At 42.8% G+C, this 22491-nt stretch overlaps 1 protein-coding gene across 1 annotated transcript in view; it reads left to right on the forward strand.

Moving 5' to 3' along the window:
- Positions 1-22491, forward strand: part of LOC126252465 (transcription factor SOX-8-like) — an 83380-nt gene that overhangs the window by 44401 nt on the left and 16488 nt on the right. Inside the window, exons 3-4 of the mRNA XM_049953361.1 lie at positions 8319-8467; positions 14708-14818. Of these exons, the coding sequence (XP_049809318.1) occupies positions 8319-8467; positions 14708-14818 (260 nt within the window). The remainder of the gene's footprint in view (positions 1-8318; positions 8468-14707; positions 14819-22491) is intronic.

Below are 22491 nucleotides of genomic sequence, written 5' to 3' on the forward strand. Positions count from 1 at the left end.
GGACCATACTAGATGCCTTCTATCACCTGCAGTCCACTTTCTGTGCTGTTTGGCTCTTGTAGGACGGTGATTAATACTTTGATGGGTTTAGTAGTTAGTTAAGGCTATAATCAATAAGAACATTTTCCCATAGGTGAACGAGGCTGTTTTTATGACCATATAAAGAGTGACACATGAAGAATCAAGCTCACGTTAGTCTGTTGTTGTTGTGGTCTGCAGTCCTGAGAATGGTTTGATGCAGCTCTCCATGCTAATCTACCCTGTGCAAGCTCCTTCATCTCCCAGTACCTACTGCAAACGACATCCTTCTGAATCTGCTTAGTGTATTCATCTCTTGGTCTCCCTCTACGATTTTTACCCTCCGCGCTGCCCTCCAATACTAAATTGGTGGTCCCTTGATGCCTCAGAATGTGTCCTACCAACTGATCCCTTCTTCTAGTCACGTTGCGCCACAAACTCCTCTTCTCCCCAATCCTATTCAATACCTCCTCATTAGTTATGTGATCTACCCACCTAATCTTCAACATTTTTCTGTAGCACCACATTTCGAAAGCTTCTATTCTCTTCTTGTCCAAACTATTTATTGTCCATGTTTCACTTCCATACATGGCTACACTCCATACAAATACTTTCAGAAACGACTTCCTGACACTTAAATCTATACCCGATGTTAACAAATTTCTCTTCTTCAGAAACGCTTTCCTTGCCATTGCCAGTCTACATTTTATATCCTCTCTACTTTGACCATCAACAGTTATTTTGCTCCCCAAATAGCAAAACTCCTTTACTACTTGAAGTGTCTCATTTCATAATCTAATTCCCTCAGCATCACCCGACTTAATTCGACTACATTCCATTATCCTCGTTTTACTTTTGTTGATGTTCATCTTATATCCTCCTTTCAAGACACTGTCCATTCCGTTCAACTGCTCTTCCAAGTCCTTTGCTGTCTCTGACAGAATTACAATGTCATCGGCGAACCTCAAAGTTTTTATTTCTTCTCCCTGGATTTTAATACCTACTCTGAATTTTTCTTTTGTTTCCTTTACTGCTTGCCCAATATACAGATTGAATAACATCGGGGAGAGGCTACAACCCTGTCTCACTCCATTCCGAACCACTGCTTCCCTTTCATGCCCCTCGACTCTTATAACTGCCATCTGGTTTCTGTAGAAATTGTAAATAGCCTTTCGCTCCCTGTATTTTACCCGGCCACCTTTAGAATTTGAAAGAGAGTATTCCAGTCAACTTTGTGAAAAGCTTTCTCTAAGTCTACAAATGCTAGAAACGTACGTTTGCCCTTCCCTAATCTTTCTTCTAAGATAAGTCGTAAGATCAGTATTGCCTCACGTGTTCCAACATTTCTACGGAATCCAAACTGGTCTTCCCCGAGGTCGGCTTCTACCAGTTTTTCAATTCGTCTGTAAATAATTCGCGTTAGTATTTTGCAGCTGTGACTTATTAAACTGATAGTTCGGTAATTTTCACATCTGTCAACACCTGCTTTCTTTGGGATTGGAATTATTATATTCTTCTTGATGTCTGAGGGTATTTCGCCTGTCTCGTACATCTTGCTCACCAGATGGTAGAGTTTGTCAGGACTGGCTCTCCCAAGGCTGTCAGTAGTTCTAATGGAATGTTGTCTACTCCCGGGCCTTGTTTCAACTCAGGTCTTTCAGTGCTCTGTCAAACTCTTCACGCAGTATCGTATCTCCCATTTCATCTACATCCTCTTCCATTTCCATAATGTTGTCCTCAAGTACATCGCCCTTGTATAGACCCTCTATATACTCCTTCCACCTTTCTGCTTTCCCCTCTTTGCTTAGAACTGGGTTGCCATCTGAGCTCTTGATATTCATACAAGTGGCTCTCAGTTTTCCAAAGGTCTCTTTAATTTTCCTGTAGGCTGTATCTATCTTAGCCCTAGTGAGACAAGCCTCTACATCCTTACATTTGTCCTCTAGCCATGCCTGCTTAGCCATTTTGCACTTCCTGTCGATCTCATTTTTGAGACGTTTGAATTCCTTTTTGCCTGCTTCATTTACTGCACTTTTATATTTTCTCCTTTCATCAATTAAATTCAATATTTCTTCTGTTATCCAAGGATTTCTACTAGCCCTCGTCATTTTTCCTACTTGATCCTCTGCTGCCTTCACTACTTCATCCCTCAGAGCTACCCATTCGTCTTCTACTGTATTTCTTTCCCCCATTCCTGTCAATTGTTCCCTTACGCTGTCCATGAAACTCTGTACAACCTCTGGTTTAGTCAGTTTATCCAGGTCCCACGTCCTTAAATTCCCACCTTTTTGCAATTTCTTCAGTTTTAATCTACAGTTCATAAGTCAGGTCAGAGTCCACATCTGCCCCTGGAACCTGGTTCCTAAATCTCTGTCTTACCATTATATAATCTATCTGATACCTTTTAGTATCTCCAGGATTCTTCCATGTATACAACCTTCTTTTATGATTCTTGAACCAAGTGTTAGCTATGATTAAGTTATGCTCTGTGTAAAACTCTACCAGACGGCTTCCTCTTTCATTTCTTAGCCCCAATCCATATTCACCTACTATGTTTCCTTCTCTCCCTTTTCCTACTGTCGAATTCCAGTCACCCATGACTATTAAATTTTCGTCTCCCTTCACTACCTGAATTATTTCTTTTATCTCATCATACATTTCTTCAATTTCTTCGTCACCTGCAGAGCTAGTTGGCATATAAACTTGTACTACTGTAGTAGACATGGGCTTCGTGTCTATCTTGGCCACTATAATTCGTTCACTATGCTGTTTGTAGTAGCTTACCCGCACTCCTATTTTTTTATTCATTATTAAACCTACTCCTGCATTACCCCTATTTGACTTTGTATTTATAACCCTGTATTCGCCTGACCAAAAGTCTTGTTCCTCCTGCCACCGAACTTCACTAATCCCACTATATCTAACTTTAACCTAACCATTTCCCTTTTTAAATTTTCTAACGTACCTGCCCGATTAAGGGATCTGACATTCCACACTCCGATCCGTAGAATGCCAGTTTTCTTTCTCCTGATAACGACGTCCTCTTGAGTAGTCCCCGCCCGGAGATCCGAATGGGGGACTATTTTACCTCCGGAATATTTTACCCAAGAGGACGCCATCATCATTTAACCATACAGTAAAGCTGCATGCCCTCGCGAAAAATTACGGCTGTAGTTTCCCCTTGCTTTCAGCCGTTCGCAGTACCACAACAGCAAGGCCGTTTTGGTTAGTGTTATAAGGCCAGATGAGTCAATCATCCAGACTGTTGCCCCTACAACTACTGAAAAGGCTGCTGCCCCTCTTCAGGAACCACACGTTTGTCTGGCCTCTCTACAGATACCCCTCCGTTGTGGTTGCATCTACTGTACGGCTACCTGTATCGTTGAGGCACGCAAGCCTCCCCACCAGCGGCAAGGTCCATGGTTCATGGAGGGAGACACGTTAGTCTACAACTGGTAAATCCGGGGTAGATAGATAGATACCAGTCACTTTCGTTCTCTGCAAAACTCCGTACGAGGAACAATATTATACAAGAGCTATGTAGCACCACATGGGACTCATCGGTATCTACTTTACGAAGAAAGCCTGGGAAGTTACTGCGACTGCGGATCTCGAGAAATTCCGATTTATGTCTAAAAAACCGACTGGCTTTGACCTCCTAATAAAATCCTAGGTAATTCTAAATCTAATTAGAACCCACGATTGCAAATGAGGGTATTCCATATTCGAATGAAAACCAAACACATCTCCAAAGTGCGACTGTGGAGAAGAAAGGCAAACAATCCAACAATTAGTGCAGATATGTCAATTAAGAACCAACACGGGACAATTCGAAGACTTCCTGAATACGACTGATAGCTCAGTAAACTGTGTTTGTAAAGTAGATGTTTTGTTATGAATGTTATTCTAAGTTTATGTTAGTTAATGTGGTGTGTAATGCTGCTATACGATGACTACACTGGTGTGCCAAACTTAAGTACGAAAGTAACTTTCGCGTGAAATGTCACAGCCAGAGAACATGGTTAGATCAAACTTTGACGACACATACCAAGAATTGCTACGGTATAGTACAGAAAATAACTGAATAATTAGCAAGAACCGAACATAAATTACACTCTTATCCAAAGACAATAATTACACTAAAGTCACCGCGATTCATGATGGCCCTTCCACATTACAAACGATGGGACATGGTCGTGTGTGCCTCGGGCATGGATGTGCGTGATGTCCTTAGGTTAGTTAGTTTTCAGTAGTTCTAAGTTCTAGGGGGCTGATGACCTCAGAAGTTAAGTCCCATAGTGCTCAGAGTCATTTGAGCCATTTTGACACGGTTGTTAATAGGGTGTGTAATCACGATGGACGGCAGTGCATGCTCTGCCATGTGCTCCCATGCTGGACACTTGATGGTAGGCGGTTCCATTTCTCCACCACGTCCGTTGACAACCTGCTGGATGGTCTTTGGTGCATGTGGACGTGCTGCATATCCCACACGTGCAGAATTTAAGTCAGGGGGACTGGCAGCACATTCCCCAAATATCCACTCATTCCAAGACCTTCTCCATCTGTGCTGTTCGATGCTGTTGCGCATTGTCATCCATAAAAATAATGATGACGTTGACCGGTGATGTAGCATGTTCAATGATTTGGAAGTCAGTACGCCCATGCAACGTTATGCCACCTAACACCATAAGATCTGGGCCCCAAAAACGATCGTGTTCGACAGTGTTCCTGGGTGCATTACATGTCCCCACCTCATACCATATGAAGGTACGTCAAGCACTGTGGACATATCCGCTTTGGTGGTTCAGGTGTGGGGACGCATAATGTCGCTTAGACGCACTGACCTCCAAGTCTTCATTCTTCTGCCCCTTGTGCGTCTTTTCTGGGGTGTATTCCACCATAACTTCATTTTCAGGGTTCGATGGCTTTGTTGTCGCTCTTCTGTCTATCTGTCTGTTAATAGAGCCTTTCTTAGCAATCATATACAACCGCGCACTTGACGAAAGGTCTGTTCCTAAAGACTGAGAAGTAGCATAGGTCGCACTAATATTCAAGAAAGGAAACAGGAGTAACCCATTGAATTACAGACCATATCACTGACCTCAATTTGCAGTAGGATTTTGGAGCATATACACTGTACTCGGACATTATGAATCGCCTTGAAGAAAATGACTTATTGATACATAACCAACACGGATTAAGAAAATATCGTTCTTTATTCCCATGAAGTAATGAGTGCTGTTGATAAGCGATCTCAGATCGATTCCATATTCCTAGATTTCCAGAAGGCTTTTGATACCGTTCCTCACAAGCGACTATTAATGAAATTGCGTGCATATGGAGTATCGTCTCAGTTGTGTGACTGGATTCGTGATTTCCTCTCAGAGAGGTCACAGTTCGTAATGATAGACGGTAAATCATCGAGTAGACCAGAAGTGATATCTGGCGTTCCGCAAGGTAGTGTCGTAGGCCCTGTGCTGTTCTGATTTACGTAAATGATCTAGGTGATAATCTGAGCAGCCTCCTTAGATGGTTTGCAGATGAAGCTGTAATTTACCGTCTAGTAAAATCATCAGACGATCAATTCCAATTAAAAAATGATCTAGAGAGAATTTCTATATGGTTCGAAAAGTAGCAATTGGCACTGAACAAAGAAAAGTGCGAGGTCATCCACATGGCTACTAAAAAAATCCGATAAATTTTGGGTATACGATAAATCGCACAAATCTAAGGGCTGTCACTTCGACTAAATACCTAGGAATTACAATTACGAGAAACTTAAACTGGACAAACCACGTAGATGCGGTCTAAGGCTCTGCAGTCATGGACTGTGCGGCTGGTCCCGACGGAGGTTCGAGTCCTCCCTCGGGCATGGGTGTGTGTGTTTGTCCTTAGGATAATTTAGGTTAAGTAGTGTGTAAGCTTAGGGACTGATGACCTTAGCAGTTAAGTCCCATAAGATTTCACACACATTTGAACATTTGAACACCACATAGATAATATTGTGGGGAAGGCGAAACAAAGACTTTGCTTCGTTGGCAGAACACTTAGAAGATGAGACAAACCCACTAAAGAGACCCTACATTACACTTGTCCGTCCTCTGCTGGAATATTGTTGTGCGGTGTGGGATCCTAACCAGGTAGGATTAACGGAGGACATCGAAAAAGTGCAAAGAAGCGCAGCTCGTTTCGTGTTATCGCGCAATAGGGGTGAGAGTGTCGTTGATATGCTGATATTACACGCGAGCTTGGGGGGCAGTCACTGAAACAAAGGTGGTTTCTTTGCGGCGAGATCTATTTACGAAATTTCAATCACCAACTTTCTCTTACGAATTTGAAAATATTTTGTTGACACCCACCTACGTAGGGAGAAATGATCATCATAATAAAATAAGAGAAATCAGAGCTCGAACGGAAAGATTTAGGTGTTCCTTTTTCCCGCGCGCCATTCGAGAGTAGAATGGTAGGGGGGTAGTATGCAAATGGTTCGATGAACCCTCTGCTAGGGAGTTAGTGTGAATTGCAGAGTAACCACGTAGATGTAGATGTAGATGTAGATGTAAGAACCCTTTTCCCCAGGAACGACTAGACATATCAAGTACCCATTAATGTCACCTTTTAAGGTCTATAGTCCCTTAGCTGTGTAACAGTTTTAAGCTCCTAAGTTAACGCATCCAAAAGATATGCCCATTTATGTCACATATTTTGATCCTTCGAAACGCACTTATCAAAACCTACAGCGTACTCGTTGACTTAGAATCATGAAATTTGACAAGAAGCAAGGCTTCACAGTACAAGTAAAGGAAAAAATCCCGAAAATATTTAATTTCTAATGTTATAACAAGAAAAAATATTTGTTTTCAAATCTCAGATTACAACATTCTCAAAGTCTTGGAATCCCTGGGATCGACATCTTACCAATATAAACTTCGATAACAGGGAAAAATCGTCAATATGCTGGATTCCTAGAAATTGGAAATTGGTGATAAGTTTGTATGGGACCAAACTGCTGAAGTCATCGGTCGCTAGGCACTACTTACTACTTAATCTAACTAACTTAGACCGTGGACAACACACCTATGCCTGAGGGAGGACTCGAACCTCCGACGGCGTGTGGATTCCTGGAGTGAACGAACTGTCTGTATACACAATTAAGTTTGTACGGGAACCTCAGGGCGCGAATCCTCCTCGCACGTTGCCAGTTATTATGGGCGACAATGCACAACTGCATTGAATAGAGCAGGTAAAGAATATCTTGGGACGGGAGGATATTCGTCTAATGGACTGATGTGCCCTATCCATCGACTTAAATCCCGTCAAGTATGTGTGGTATGCATTGGGGAGACGTACTGAAGTAAGTATATATGCACCATCCACCGTCCGGCAGTTGTCATCTGCGCTGGTGGAGGAATAGAACAACCTACCACGGGAACTCCTTACCAACCCAACCCTGATGCCAGGCCGGCCGGTGTGGCCGTGCGGTTCTAGGCGCTTCAGTCTGGAACCGCGTGACCGCTACGGTCGCAGGTTCGAATCCTGCCTCGGGCATGGATGTGTGTGATGTCCTTAGGTTGGTTATGTTTAAGTAGTTCTAAGTTCTAGGGGACTGATGACCTCAAATGTTTAGTCCCATAGTGCTCAGAGCCATTTTTTGAACCTGAGGCGCCGGCCGCGGTGGTCTCGCGGTTCTAGGCGCTCAGTCCGGAACCGCGCGACTGCTACGGTCGCAGGTTCGAATCCTGCCTCGGGCATGGATGTGTGTGATGTCCTTAGGTTAGTTAGGTTTAAGTAGTTCTAAGTTCTAGGGGACTGATGACTACAGATGTTAAGTCCCATAGTGCTCAGAGCCATTTGAACCATTTTGAACCTGAGGCCAGTGTGGCAACCCCTTGAAGAGCAGGCACTGCCTTCCGTCGTGATCACACACAACTATAAACAGTCACATCTCACCGTTTGTAATGTTCACGGGATAAGTATGAATTGCGGTGACTTCAGTTTAATTATTGCTGTTCATTAGAAGTGTCATTTCTGTTCGTGTCATCTGCGTCTTTCTTTCAGTTACCTTCTATACTATAATGTAGCTGTTCTTTCTTTGCATAGTCCAATTTTCATCGAGCTGTGTTACTTGGCAGTGATACACCATGCAGAAGTTACTTTCGTCCTTACGTTTTTCACACGAGTGTAAATCTGCAAATGCCAAGAGAATGAAGTAGTGTCAAACTCATTTTTAGCTAGCCGTAATTATTAGTGCGTAGTTGTACAGTCAGCAACAGGAGATGAGTGAGTGACTGTGTGCGCAGTACCAGCCGCGCCGCCGCAAGCCGCCCAAGACGTCGGCCGCGATGGGGGTGGGCGTGGGCGTGGCGGCCGTGTCCCCAGGCAGCGACGCCGATCTGCCCTCCACCTCCGGCGTCAGCTCCACCTCTCCGGACATCGGACGCTGCCACAGGTACGCAGTGTCTGCATCTTGATAACAGTTGAGTTGCTGGTAGCCAAATAGCGAACGTTATTCATATTTTTAAAATCCTTTTTCTCTTTCGTTTTGGACAACCAGGGACCACTTAGCTCTTTCAGTTTCTTCGCGTTTTAATATGTTTTTCATTTCGGATGACACAGCCACAAATTTACTGAATAAAAATTCCATTTTCCTTCCCTGTTGTTATAACATCACTGTTACAGCGGATGGAGAAACACATGTAAACAAAAAATACGAGTGCAGCACACTACCATTCCTAATGCGGTGCAGCAAAGCCGTTAGTGTTCAAACTAGCTTCCAGTCACCTCGTAATGGATAAATAAGGTGATGTATTGTTTTCCAGGGAATCTTCTACCATTCTTCCAGCAAAATAGTGGCAGATCCGCATATCGTTGATGGAGGTGGATAGCGATCACGGACCCTCTATCCAAAGTAGGCCACAAAGGCTAATTAACACTGATATCTGCTGGCTGTGCCGGCCGGTGTGGCCTAGCGGTTCCAGGCGCTTCAGTCTGGAACCGCGCGACCGCTGCGGTCGCAGGTTCGAATCCTGCACCGAGCATGGGTGTGTGTGATGTCCTTAGGTTAGTTAGGTTTAAGTAGTTCTAAGTTCTAGGGGACTGATGACCTCAGATGTTGAGTCCCATAGTGCTCAGAGCCATTTGAACCATCTGCTGGCTGTGGTGCCCAGGGAAGATGCGACTATGTGTCATCGTGTTTCGAAACTAGTCCTGGACGATACGAGTTGTGTGAACAGGGGCCCTGCCGTCTTGGAACACAGTCTCACCATAAGGGAACAAACATTGTACTACGGGATGGACTTGATCAGTCAAAACTGTCACATGAAACTTGGCAGTAATGCGACCTAGGAGAGTAACTATGGCACGCCTGCATAGATCATCATCTAACCCCCGCCACGCTTCACTCTTGTGAGACAAACTCGGCCAGAAGTTGGAAACAACGTGAAACAAGACTCATTCGACCAAATGACTTTCTTCCATTGCTCCATTGTCCAACTTTGTGGCTTTGGCACCCCATTTTCCTGTTACGGGAATCTGTATCACTGTATAAGGTTTTGGAGTCCAGCTAGCACTGCAATTCCCTGCCTATACAGCTCCCTTCGTGTCACTTTGATGCCGACATGATTCGCGAGTGCGACGTTCAGATTTGCAGTGACTTTTGAAGCTGTCGCCCTCTTGTTTTTCGTCAATGTCCTCTTCAATAACCGTCCGTCAAGGTCACTCTTTCTTTCGTCACCTTTGTGGTTTAGCGGATGACGTTTTCTCGCTCTCCCTATATGCGATATAAATCTTCGATCGATATCTCTTGAAACATCACACATTTCCGCTACCTTTGGTTCGATAGCATCCACGATACGAGCACAAACAATTTGCTCACGTTCGAATTCACTTAGCTCCGACATAATGCACTTACAATCACACAGAACTGTTTTCTGGCCACGCCTGATACTTGCACGGTCAGACAGAACAGCACAACCTGCAGCCGTGTCTTGCATATTTTTGTGTAACCTCTGTATTTACACCACCGTCAGCTAATTTCAGCTCTTAACTCTTGCAAATGACTAACAGCCAAAATCAGCTTATCGTGGTGTAAGCAACAGTGATATTTACAGGCAGGGTTTAAAATGGAATTGTTCTTTCTTGTCATTTGCTCTTTATTTATCGTCCAATGTTCTTTAATCTTTACACCACATCTCTTTCTTCGTTCGTCAAACGACTTTATACATGTTCTCTTACTCCTTCTGCATTGGAATAATCTGATATTTAACGTTTTCCTCAAAACGCTATTTCTTTTTGCTAATTCCTCTGATTTTATGTTGTTTATTTCTAAATCTTATTAACTTCTCGGCTTCAGCTTCCTGTTAATTTGTTTTCCCAGCTATACTTGAAAAGTTGTAACCTATTGTCATTCATCCTGTATAAATGTTCAACAGGAACATCATTCTTCTTTTACTTAGTGTTTCCGCTGTTATTTCTATATTCTTGTATATATCACCATTGCTTCTTAGTCACTTCCAGGCTTGTACCCTTCATATTGGACCTAAAATTTTCCTCATGATTCTTTATCTTGTTTAAATTGTAACTGAGTGCTACAGACTCACTGCCGTAGACGGCGTTCTGGTTTCCTTACAGTATGGAAATTAACAATTCTAGCATTTCTTGACATTATATTTTTTATTTGCAATTTTCTTGCCATCCCATATGCCTTTTCATTTTGTGAAACCTTTAATTCAAGGCAAGTTTTTCTAACCTATGTTCTCAAATTATCTCTCCTAGATACCTGCACTTCTTGATCTTTTCTGTTTGACCAATGACTGTAAAAATTTTGGTGGATTTTTCATGTTAGCGATAAGTTTGCTTTTTCTTCGCAGATTCTTAAACCTTCTCCAGTGATTGTCTGTGCCAACTTTGATACTTGTGTCAGTGATATATTTTGCAGAATACGCCGTACACAAAAAGTATTGCAGGAAAGTAAAAAAAGTCATTATTTGTTGCAGAGCACTAATACGTAGCCTTCATTTGATCACTATCAGGATTCTCTCGTTGCGCCGACTTCAATTTTTTTTTTTGAAGTATTTAATTTTGCTGAGTCTGTTGTTACGCGCTTTAGACTATACCTTACTAGCAAACCTGACAATACTTCGAAAATGATAACTGGAACTGGAAATACATCCGAAATTCCTTCCTCACCCCTCCTTGCCCATCTCCGCATCCCCCTCCGCCCTCTCTGCCCTCCTCTTCTGCCCTCCCCCCCCCCTCCTCTGACCTTGAGCCTTGTTTATTGTTGTTGCAAACGAAAACTTGACTGGGAATTGAAGTCGCGTGGAATGAATGGAGAAATCGGTTGGGATCATTAGTATACAGGGTAAAGGAGACACCTATCCAACTGGTGGATTTCCAATGACAGTATTTCGTAGAGCTATTGAGGGAAGGAATCGGCGGGGACCACCACAGATATCATATATGTAACAGATCGTGAATGACGTTGGATGAAACACATACGTGGAAATGAAGAGGAAGGCAGACAGAAGAGAGAAATGGAGCTCTGCTGCAAACCAACCTCAGGGTTGAACACTAAAAGAAAGGAAGAAGCATTTCGCATAGATGTAATCTGCGTATGTGGAGGATTATAAAATTTTGGACAATTCAGATTTCGTAGTAGTATTTTAATCATAACCCGATAAGCCATTAACAAAACTTTCCTGTTTTCTGTAAAGACGATGGCGAGGAAGAAAACAAAGGGCAAATTGTTGTGTGTACAATTTTTCTTTAAAATTATATACAAGGAGTAACAGGTATAAGTGCACACATTTTTATGTGTGGTACCTTAATGTGTACACGCCTCAGTGTGTTAGTCTTATCTGCATCGTTCGGTCTTCCCACAAACATGTCACAAACTTTACTACCTGGGTCAGGGATTTTCTCTGCCTCGTGATGGCTGGGTGTTGTGTGCTGTCCTTAGGTTAGTTAGGTTTAAGTAGTTCTAAGTTCTAGGGGACTTATGACCACAGCAGTTGAGTCCCATAGTGCTCAGAGCCATTTGAACCATTTTTTACTACCTGGTATTTTCTACACAGTTGTAACTGCACCTGTAAATGGTATACACCTGTCAGTTAGACTAACCCGTTTTGCATCCACGCGTCCACACTACCCGACGAAAGTAAGCATTAATGGCTTGCTTGTGCCAGTCATATATGGAAGTACTAACCAACCTAAAAATATACTAGTATCTATGGCTAACTCCTACCAATAGAAATGTCTGCACTTACTCCCATTACACCCTGTATAAGGAGAAAGAATAAATATGGGAGAAATAATTTGTCTAATAGTTTACATTCCCTGCCCCCGCAATTAAAACTGACTGCGACAAGTAAAACAGAACTGTACATTTTTACAGCACAGCACTGTATTTTCGTTCTATTCAGTTTTAAAGGAAAATCTGTACTTTGTCATTTAAAAAAATATAGAGCCTATGTCTGCCTGAATGTTTATTAGTGTACTGTGTAAAAATTTTAAGTGAATTGTTCAAGATCTTTCCGGTATTTTTACCAACAACATTTCCCCTTTGCATGTTACTTATATTAAAAATATAGAGCCTATGTCCATCCGAATGTTTATTAGATCATGCAAATCGGTCAAGAACTTTGCGAGATTTTTGGTAACAACGCTAAACAACGACCTGTCTTTATATACTAGTGTAGTTATATGTGCTCTGAGAAATGATCTATATACAATTAAGTGCACTTCTTCCTAATACACTGTCAGACTCCAGCACCTTATTAAACTATCAGCAAAAGTTTGTACTTTTTCCCCCAGCCTCATAACTACGACACATTCCATGCAATTGGTTCATATACCATTCTGATTATTTCAATTCGGAGTAACTGAGATGATTGAATTCTCAGTTGGGAGAGCGACTGCATCGAACTCCTCCTCAAGAGAGACCACTTACATTCATTAGAGAATGATACATGTAAGTTCCTTACCTAACTAATTTCTTTGGCCAATATAACTGATATTTGTATAGACAATTAATCTCGCCTAAAACGCATGTGGGCAAATCGTTTCATCTGGGCAAATCATTTTCAGCCTAATCACACACTTCAAAAATATGTTATAAAATTACACATACTTTTGTAAAGAGCTGTGCTTGACGTAAATGGAGTTTACTCAACTAGGTCGCAACATGTTTTGGAGGCTATATTGAGCTCGTCTACAGTCTTACAATAGGCAGTACAGTTCCACAATTTCGTAGGTGGACGAAATCTGTCAAGTAAGTCAGCAGATATTCGTAAAAATTAAGAGCTACTGCAGAGTGAGTAAGGTGGAAATTATGTTATCTGGTGAGAAAGAGCTGTGAAATTATAATGATGGACTTAGTATGGTGTTTCCCACAGCTTTTTGAGGAAGGTGAAGCGATGAAGGAGAGAACAGGATAGATACGAGAATTGGCCACTGCATAAAAAATTAAACGGGATCAAGCCTAAACTGCACAAGCGAAGTAAATATTTGGATCGGATCTGATGATACTTTGGTTTTTGTAGAACGATGATCTTTTTACTATAAGTGATCCTTCAGTAGCCTGAAACTTTAATAGAAGTTAATTCGATATTAAACAATTATTACCTGATAAATAACGGGCAGACCTGGAACTTACACAGGTAATTTCTTTATACTTTAAAATTGTGATAACTTTACTTTTTCTCTGTTTTTGTTGTTGTTGTTGTTGTTGTATTCAGGTTTGTTTGATGCAGCACTCCATTCTCTGTAATCTATCATTTGAGCTTCTCTTTATTTCTGCATAGTCACTGCAAGCTACATTCGTTTGGCCGTGCTTACTCCTGTCAAGCCTTAGTCTGAACTTTGAATCGTCCGTGTTTCACTTCGGTACAACACTGAGGACACGTATCTTCAGAACAGCCTTCCTAACACTTAAATTTATCTTAGATTATAATAAATTATCTTTCTTCGGAAATTCTTTTTCGTGCTATTGCCAGTATGCATTTTACATGCTCTTACTTCGGCCATAATGTTATTTTGCTGATCAAATAATTAAACCCATCTACTACATTTAATGTCTGATATCCTAATTCAAGTCCTCCAGAATTGCCTGATTTAATCTGACTACATTCCTTTACTGTTGTTTTACTTTTGTTATTTATCTTATAACCTAATTTGAAGATATAATCCATTCCTTTTCACTGGTCTTTCATGTAATTATCCGTCTCAGACAGAATTACGATGTTTTCGGCAAAGCTCAGAGTTTTTATTTATTTTCTCTAACCCTTAATTCCCTATCCAAATTTTTCCTTGATTTATTTTACTGCTTGCTATTATTATTATTATTTTATTGTGAACTGCTAGAGTTTCTTAGCTCGGATATAAAAGCAGGACACATTTGCGTTTGTGGAGATATATAATTTTCCTTCTGTCTCGTTGATCACTAAGATTTTAAACCAAATATTCCACTAATAATAACGTCACATCGCATGTCGACTAGAGAGATGATTGCAGCTGGTGCAGTGACGACAGAGGTTCTTTTTATTTTTGGTACTGGTAGCGAACTCGTTGCAGCCGTGAGTGGCTTGTGTGTCTGGTACTAGCAGAAGCGCTGTTACGGACCTTCGGCCTCCCCCGTTTTTCTTGAGAGAGAACAGTGCAGTTGCTGACTATCCGTACCACGTTGTTGCAGCCGTATGAAGGCGGAACCAGACTGCAGCTTCGCCAAGCTGTTCGAGCGGGACCTGGATGGGCCTCGCCCAGTGGAGGACCTGCCGCTGGCGCACAAGCCTGCCTACTCCTGGTGAGTCCTGCACACAATCTACACTGCTGCCCATTAAACTTGCTACACCACTAAGATGACGTGCTACAGACGCGAAATTTAACCGACAGGAAGAAGATGCTGTGATATGCAAATGATTAGCTTTTCAGAGCATTCACACAAGGTTGGCGCCGGTGGTGACCCCTACAACGTGCTGACATGAGGAAAGTGTCCAACCGATTTCTCATGCACAAACAGCAGTAGACCGGTGTTGCCTGGTGAAACGTTGTTGGGATGCCTCGTGTAAGGAGGAGAAATGAGTACCAACACGTTTCCGATTTTGATAAAAGTCGAATTGTAGCCTATCGCGATTGCGGTTTATCGTATCGCGACATTGTTGCTCGCGTTGGTCGACATCCAGTGACTGTTAGCAGAAAATGGATTCGGTGGGTTCAGGACGGTAATACGGAACGCCGTGCTGGATCCCAACGGCCTCGTATCACTAGCAGTCGAGATGACGGGCATCTTATCCCCATGGCTGTAACGGATCGTGCAGCCACGTTTCTATCCCTGAGTCAACAGATGGGGGCGTTTGCAAGACAACAACCATCTGCACGAACAGTTCGACGACTTTTGCAGCAGCATGGACTATCAGCTCGGCGGCGATGGCTGCGGTTACCCTTGACGCTGCATCACAGACAGGAGCGCCTGCGATGGTGTACTCAACGACGAACCTGGGTGCGCGAATGGCGAATCGTCATTTTTTCGGATGAATCCAGGTTCTGTTTACAGCATCATGATGGTCGCATCCGTGTTTGGCGACATCGCGGTGAACGCACATTGGAAGCGTGTATTCGTCATCGCTATACTGGCGTATCACCCGGCGTGATGGTACGGGGTTCCATTGGTTACACGTCTCGGTCACCTCTTGTTCGCATTGACGGCACTTTGAACAGTGGACGTTACATTTCAGATGTGTTACGACCCGTGGCTCTACCCTTCATTCGATCCCTGCGAAACCCTACATTTCAGCAGGGTAATGAACGACCGCATGTTGCAGGTCCTGTACGGGCCTTTCTGGATACAGAAAATGTTCGACTGCTGCACTGGTCAGCACATTCTCCAGATCTCTCACCAACTGAAAACGTCTGGTCAATGGTGGCCGAGCAACCGGCTCGTCACAATACGCCAGTCACTACTCTTGATGAACTGTGGTATCTTGTTGAAGGCACTGCATGGGCAGTTGTACCTGTACACGCCATCCAAGCTCTGTTTGACTCAATGTCCAGGCGTATCAAGGCCGTTATTACGGCCAGAGGTGGTTGTTCTGGGTACTGATTTCTCAGGATCTATGCACCCAAATTGCGTGAAAATGTAATCACATGTCAGTTCTAGTATAGTATATTTGTCCAATGAATACCCGTTTATCATCTGCATTTCTTCTTGGTGTAGCAATTTTAATGGCCAGTAGTGTAAGAGCGCGCGCGCTCACGCCCCCCCCCCCCCCCCCCCCCACACACACACACACACACACACACACACACACACACACACATACTGCTTGCCTGGATCTCTCCGGGACACTTTTGGCTCACTTGTGTCCTGCAGTAACAGAGGTTTTCACCACTGAATAAATTTCACAGCTCTACAGTGATAATCCAAAACATCATGGCCACCTGTGTAATAGCAGACCCAAATCATCATGGCCACCTGCTTATCTGCGTGCTGGAACGCAGTGCATTAGCCATTTTGTTTGGCATCAGTTTAAGTCCTCAGTAGTTTTCCTGAGGTATGTTCCACCAGATGTCTTCGCGCAAGTCACGCAGTTACCGTAAATTATCTGGTGGTCTGTGAGCGTGAAGCTGGCACCCGATAGCGTCCCAGAGGTGTTCCATCGAATATAGACCAGGCGAATTTCATGACCGGGACATTAAGGTATATTCAGAAAGCCTCAGACTTGTGGAACAGGAAATGTACAGTGATGGGTGTACAGATAACAAAGGATCAATGCACGTACACCTTCGAGTGAAACAACAAGTTTACTGTTATTAGTCACTGTTTATTTATATGCGGACACGTTTCAAAGGTTTAAACTTCCATCATCAGGTGCATTTATATTTATTAATACGACTTGTATGTGCTGTGGGACGACTTTGGAATAACTTATGGCACTGCCTAGTGGAAAAACAAAACACTGTTTCATAATATGGTTCTGTGGAGGTTTCTGATTAAAAAATACATCCGAATGTGAGAATGAAACCACTAAAATAGAATACCTTCAGTGTTCAAAGGCACAGTGGTCTCTGTCGCAATACATGACATATAAACTGTAGCACTTTGTAAACAAAGATGGTGTCTGGAAACTATTCTGTGGAAAGAACATTTAGTATCAAACGCAGAAACACTATTTCATAGTGCAAAGAATATATAGCAAAACAACACCGTTGTTTCAGAGAAAGTCTTAAAGCATTGCGGAGGTCTTTCGTTGAGTTGATGAATAGATATGTTAGAGTAAATATTTCAGGTGGTATACAAATCCTTTTGTGTCAAGTTTATGTCCGCAGCTCGTGGTCGTGCGGTAGCGTTCTCGCTTCCCACGCCCGGGTTCCCGGGTTCGATTCCCGGCGGGGTCGGGGATTTTCTCTGCCTCGTGATGACTGGGTGTCGTGTGCTGTCCTTAGGTTAGTTAGGTTTAAGTAGTTCTAAGTTCTAGGGGACTGATGACCATAGATGTTAAGTCCCATAGTGCTCAGAGCCATTTGTCAAGTTTATACAGCTTAAATATTGTACTCGTTTAAGTATCAGATGACATGTTGAAAACATTGAGTATAATAATTATGTTGCAAACAATGGCAAAATTATGCATAAATAACAATTACATATAAATAACAATTTTAGCTGAGATTCAGAGATGTAGGATGAAAGGAGTACGAGAAGGAGAGCAAAGTTTTGGATACGCTAGAGCTGCAAGTTTCTTAAACTTACATCTGCTACATAAATGTTGAAGACACTGACACCGAATTAAAGATATGTAGCTAAATATACTATTATTAATATAAACAAATATATGTAATATCTGGCTGATATGGGGTGAACTGTTGGTTTTATTGGTGTGGATCTATTAAGTTTTGTGAGTTAGGCAAGTCAATTGTTCATTTGCAAAATATGAAAGGCAACATGCAAATCAACTAAAGTAATTCATGGTAAACATTAAGGGAAGGATGGAAACGAGAGCACGCACGCACACACACACACATACACACACACAGAGAGAGAGAGAGAGAGAGAGAGAGAGAGAGAGAGTATGGAAGGACTGAAAGAGAGTAAATGTTTTTCCAGCTGTGCATTGTTAAAATTATATCTGTTACATGTTACACCTTAGTAAATGTTGGAGTAATACATTTATTATGCTTTAAAATAATACACACATAGATATATCAGGGCGCAAATTGTTGGTATGTTGTTATATTTGTGAATAAGGCCGTTCTGTTGTTCATATGGGAAATGTAATGATATCATATCTAATTATTTATGGTAAATATGAAAGGGAGGATCGAAGTTGTGTGTGTGTGCGTGTGTGTGTGTGTGTGTGTGTGTGTGTGTGTGTGCGTGCATAGCAAATTTAATAACGTAGACTGGCGCTAAAAATAGAGATGACACTACTGTACCGTAAATGTTGTAACTGTTATCATTTAAAATGGACTCAGGTCGTTTTCTTTGGTGTTTGTATATTTGGAGTGTTTTAAGGATGTCTAGTTTTTTGCGTTTCGGTTGGATATGTAGGATGCTGAGACTTGTGTTGTTTAGTTTCGTACAGGTGGATGGCTATTGCTGATGTGTGGTATTTTTGTTTGTTTTTTCAGTGCTGCCATGTATTTTTTGAATCTAATCTCAAATGATATACCTGTCTGTGCACCTTGGCCCTCGCAAATGATCAGGTGGCTAGTATAGAGAATATCCGCTTCATGCTAACAAAATTATTAGATGAATATGATAAGTGGGGATTGAAAATAAATTTTCAAAAGACTGAATACGTTTACAGTAGTGAAAATGTGGGAAGCGTAATAATAGATGACCAGCCCATCAAGGCAAGTAAAAAATTTAAATATTTGGATAGCATCCCAACGGCAGACGGAACAAGTTATTGGAAAATGCAGCAATGAGTTGGGAAACAGCAATCCAGAAGTTAAACCTTGTGTTATGGTCTTCTAAGACAAGTTGGAAAATAAAGAAAATGTTCTATAAAAGACTTCCAGAGACTATAATAACTTACGGATACGAGTGCTGGGAACTAGCTGGAAAAAATAAAACAAATTGAGATTTGTTCAAGTGGACTACCTCAGAATATATCAGCGAGTCCACGTAAGAAATACAACGAACAGAATAATGATCCAAATTCAAGAAAGCATCACTCATCAAATAGAAGAGTGGCAGCTCGCCTTGTATGGACATATAATGCGAATGACAGAAGGCAGATGACCAAACAAAAGACCTAGATGTAGCGTCCTTGGAAAAGAAAGAGAAGATTAAAGCAGCAGTCTGCCCGATTATATTGGTAAAGGAAGCCATGAAAACAAAGAGAGGGTTAAGTGGAAACAGTGAAGCTGTGCGGCTCGTCCCGGCGGAGGTTTGAGTCCTCCCTCGGGCATGGGTGTGTGTGTGTTTATCCTTAGGATAATTTAGGTTAAGTAGTGTGTAAGCTTAGGGATTGATGACCTTTGCAGTTAAGTCCCATAAGATTTCACACACATTTGAACATTTTTTTGCAACAGTTAAAGACAGAAACCGAAGGCGATATATAGAATGCGGCGAAAGCTGTAGGTATCCCACAGGGGGAGAGAGACGTCAATGTGAGTTCAGTGACATGTTTCACTGTAGGATTATTCTGTCCTTGTGACACGAACGTTTATCCTACTGGAAGATGCCATCATGTCGGGGAAGACATCAAGCATGACGGGGTACACTTGATCGTCAAAAATATTCACATAGTCCCCACTTGTCATGGTGTTTTTGATTACTGCCACGCGTGCCATGGAATCCCAAGGGAATATCTTCCATTGCGTAATACTGCTTCCGCCAGCCTGAGGCTATGGCGTGATGTATGTTACGAGGAGACGATTGGATGAAAACTTATCTGTATACGACTATCGACCTGACATAACAACAGAAGAGATTCATTCGACGGAGCGACAAATTTCCACTTATCCACGGTCCAATCTCAGTAATCTTTACCCATTTCAATCGCAACTGACGATGCTGTTGTATCAAAATTGGAACACTTTGGAGTCGTCAGCAGTGGAGCCCCTATGTGCGCTGAACATTGTGCTCTAAATTAGTTGTGTATGCAGCAACGATGTAATCTGCCATCAGAGCTGCCATAGATCGCCACGAACCCTGGTTCATACAGAGGGCAAGCCTCAGAACTCGGCGTTCTGTAATGAGGTGCGGACGTCAAACACCTCGTCACCTACTCGTGGTTTCAGCATTCTTTTTACGGATGTTTACTACAGTAGCACGAGAGCAACCAACCAGCTACGGTAAAGTCCTCCTGGTGCTCATCGAACCATGCATGTACACTGCGAGCTGTTTGACACACTGCATTGTTTTCTTGGTAGATTCCATCGCGCGAAGGAAAACCAATCTCCATGTAGATGTGAACATAGTGCCCGAGGATGGATGCATATATGTGTTGATCCATTTTGCTTTCTAGAATAACAAGATTACCCAGGCAATGCCACGGAAACATTCCCCAGACCATAATGTTCCATCCTCCGGCCGGCACCTTTCCGATGATTGTTGGAGGATCTTAAAAGCCAAGAGCCATCTGTCATCTGCATCTACATGGCTACTCTGCAAATCACACATAAGTCCCTGGCAGACGGTTCATCGAACCACCTTCACACTAATTCTCTATTAATCCTCGTTGATCCATTATGGATCGTGGGACGACGGCTGGCATGAACTTCTTGATGCAATAATTTACCAACAGCCGTATATATTTTAGAAATTTATTTTATTTTATGAACTTCTATGTGCTACCAGTTTCGGCATTACATTGATGCCATCTTCAGGCCCCACTCGTCATAGTCGTAAAATCGCTATACACGGAAGGAGCCATATAACTGGATCTGTGAATCAAATCGTCCTGCAACAGTTCTTGGTGGTCAGGTGACACAGACTGAGCCACCAAGAGCTGTTACAGGACGATTTGATTCACAGATCCAGTTATATGGCTCCTTCCGTGTATAGCGATTTTACGACTATGACGAGTGGGGCCTGAAGATGGCATCAATGTAATGCCGAAACTGGTAGCACATAGAAGTTCATAAAATAAAATAAATTTCTAAAATATATACGGCTGTTGGTAAATTATTGCATCAAGAAATTCTCTATTATTCCACTCTCGAACAGGGCGTGGAGAAAACGAACACCTGTATCTTTCCGTGCGATCTCTCATTCCCCTTATTTTATTACGATGATCGTTTCTCCCTACGCAGGTCGGCGTCAATAAGATATTTTCTCATTCGGAGGAGAAAGCTGGTGACTGAAATTTCTCGAGAAGATTCCGCCGCAACGAAAAACGCCATTGTTTTAATGACTTTCACCCCAAATGAGTATAAAAGGTGATACATCTGAAAAAGCCACTGGTCACCACTCAGTGGAAATACAGTTGCAGTACTGGCGAACAAACTCCACCCTTCGTCGCCGATGAACAGCAGTCAGCATGGGTGCACGAACCAGGCGCCTGCTGTTGAGACCCACACGCAGCCCCGTTCGCTGAACGGTCGTTGAGGAGGCACTGTTGGTAGCTCCTTGCTTCATATGGGTGGTCAGCTGTCCATTCTCTCCGCACATCTCCGCAGTGTCGTTCACTCCTGTCATCTATGGCCTGTGTTGCACCAGCGTTGCCTCGGCGCCGGTTTTGGATAGCGCCATTTTGCCATGCACGGCATTTTCTGCCTCCCCTCCTTCCCGCCACCACCCCTCCACCCGCCATGCTTTACATTCCCTCTGCCGGCCGCGGTGGTCTAGCGGTTCTAGGCGCTCAGTCCGGAACCGCGCGACTGCTACGGTCGCAGATTCGAATCCTGCCTCTGGCATGGATGTGTGTGATGTCCTTAGGTTAGTTAGGTTTAAGTAGTTCTAAGTTCTAGGGGACTGATGACCACAGATGTTAAGTCCCATAGTGCTCAGAGCCATTTGAACCATTTTTACGTTCCCTCTAATGCTAGTGCTGCCACCAGCTGTCTGTGAATTATTGCACGTTGACGTCGAACGTAGGTGGTGGTCATATTAACGTGATTGGACCGTGTATGAAGGCTTAATAGACTAAGAAGGAAGATTAGAGGAAAAATGTCGTTGACTACTAGATCGTTAAAACATATCTGCTAAAAACATGTTCAGCTCTTCATGTCTACATAATTGTTTCTCAACATAGTCACCCTGATGACAAACACACTTCTCCCAACGAGAGACCAATTGGCTAATACCGTCACTAGAACGTTTGGCATTGTTGACGGAGCCACAATCTCACCTGTGTTTGCACCGCTTCATCAGTGTCAAGTCCGCCCCGATAGCTGAATGGTCAGCGTGACGGACTGCCGTCCTAAGGGGCCAGGGTTCGATTGCCAGCTGGGTCGGGAATTTTCTCCGCTCAGGGATTGGGTGTTGTGTCGTCTTCATCATCATTTCATCGCCATCCGGCGCGCAGGTCG

Source organism: Schistocerca nitens, chromosome 4 (assembly GCF_023898315.1).
Source record: "Schistocerca nitens isolate TAMUIC-IGC-003100 chromosome 4, iqSchNite1.1, whole genome shotgun sequence".
Lineage (NCBI taxonomy): Eukaryota > Metazoa > Arthropoda > Insecta > Orthoptera > Acrididae > Schistocerca > Schistocerca nitens.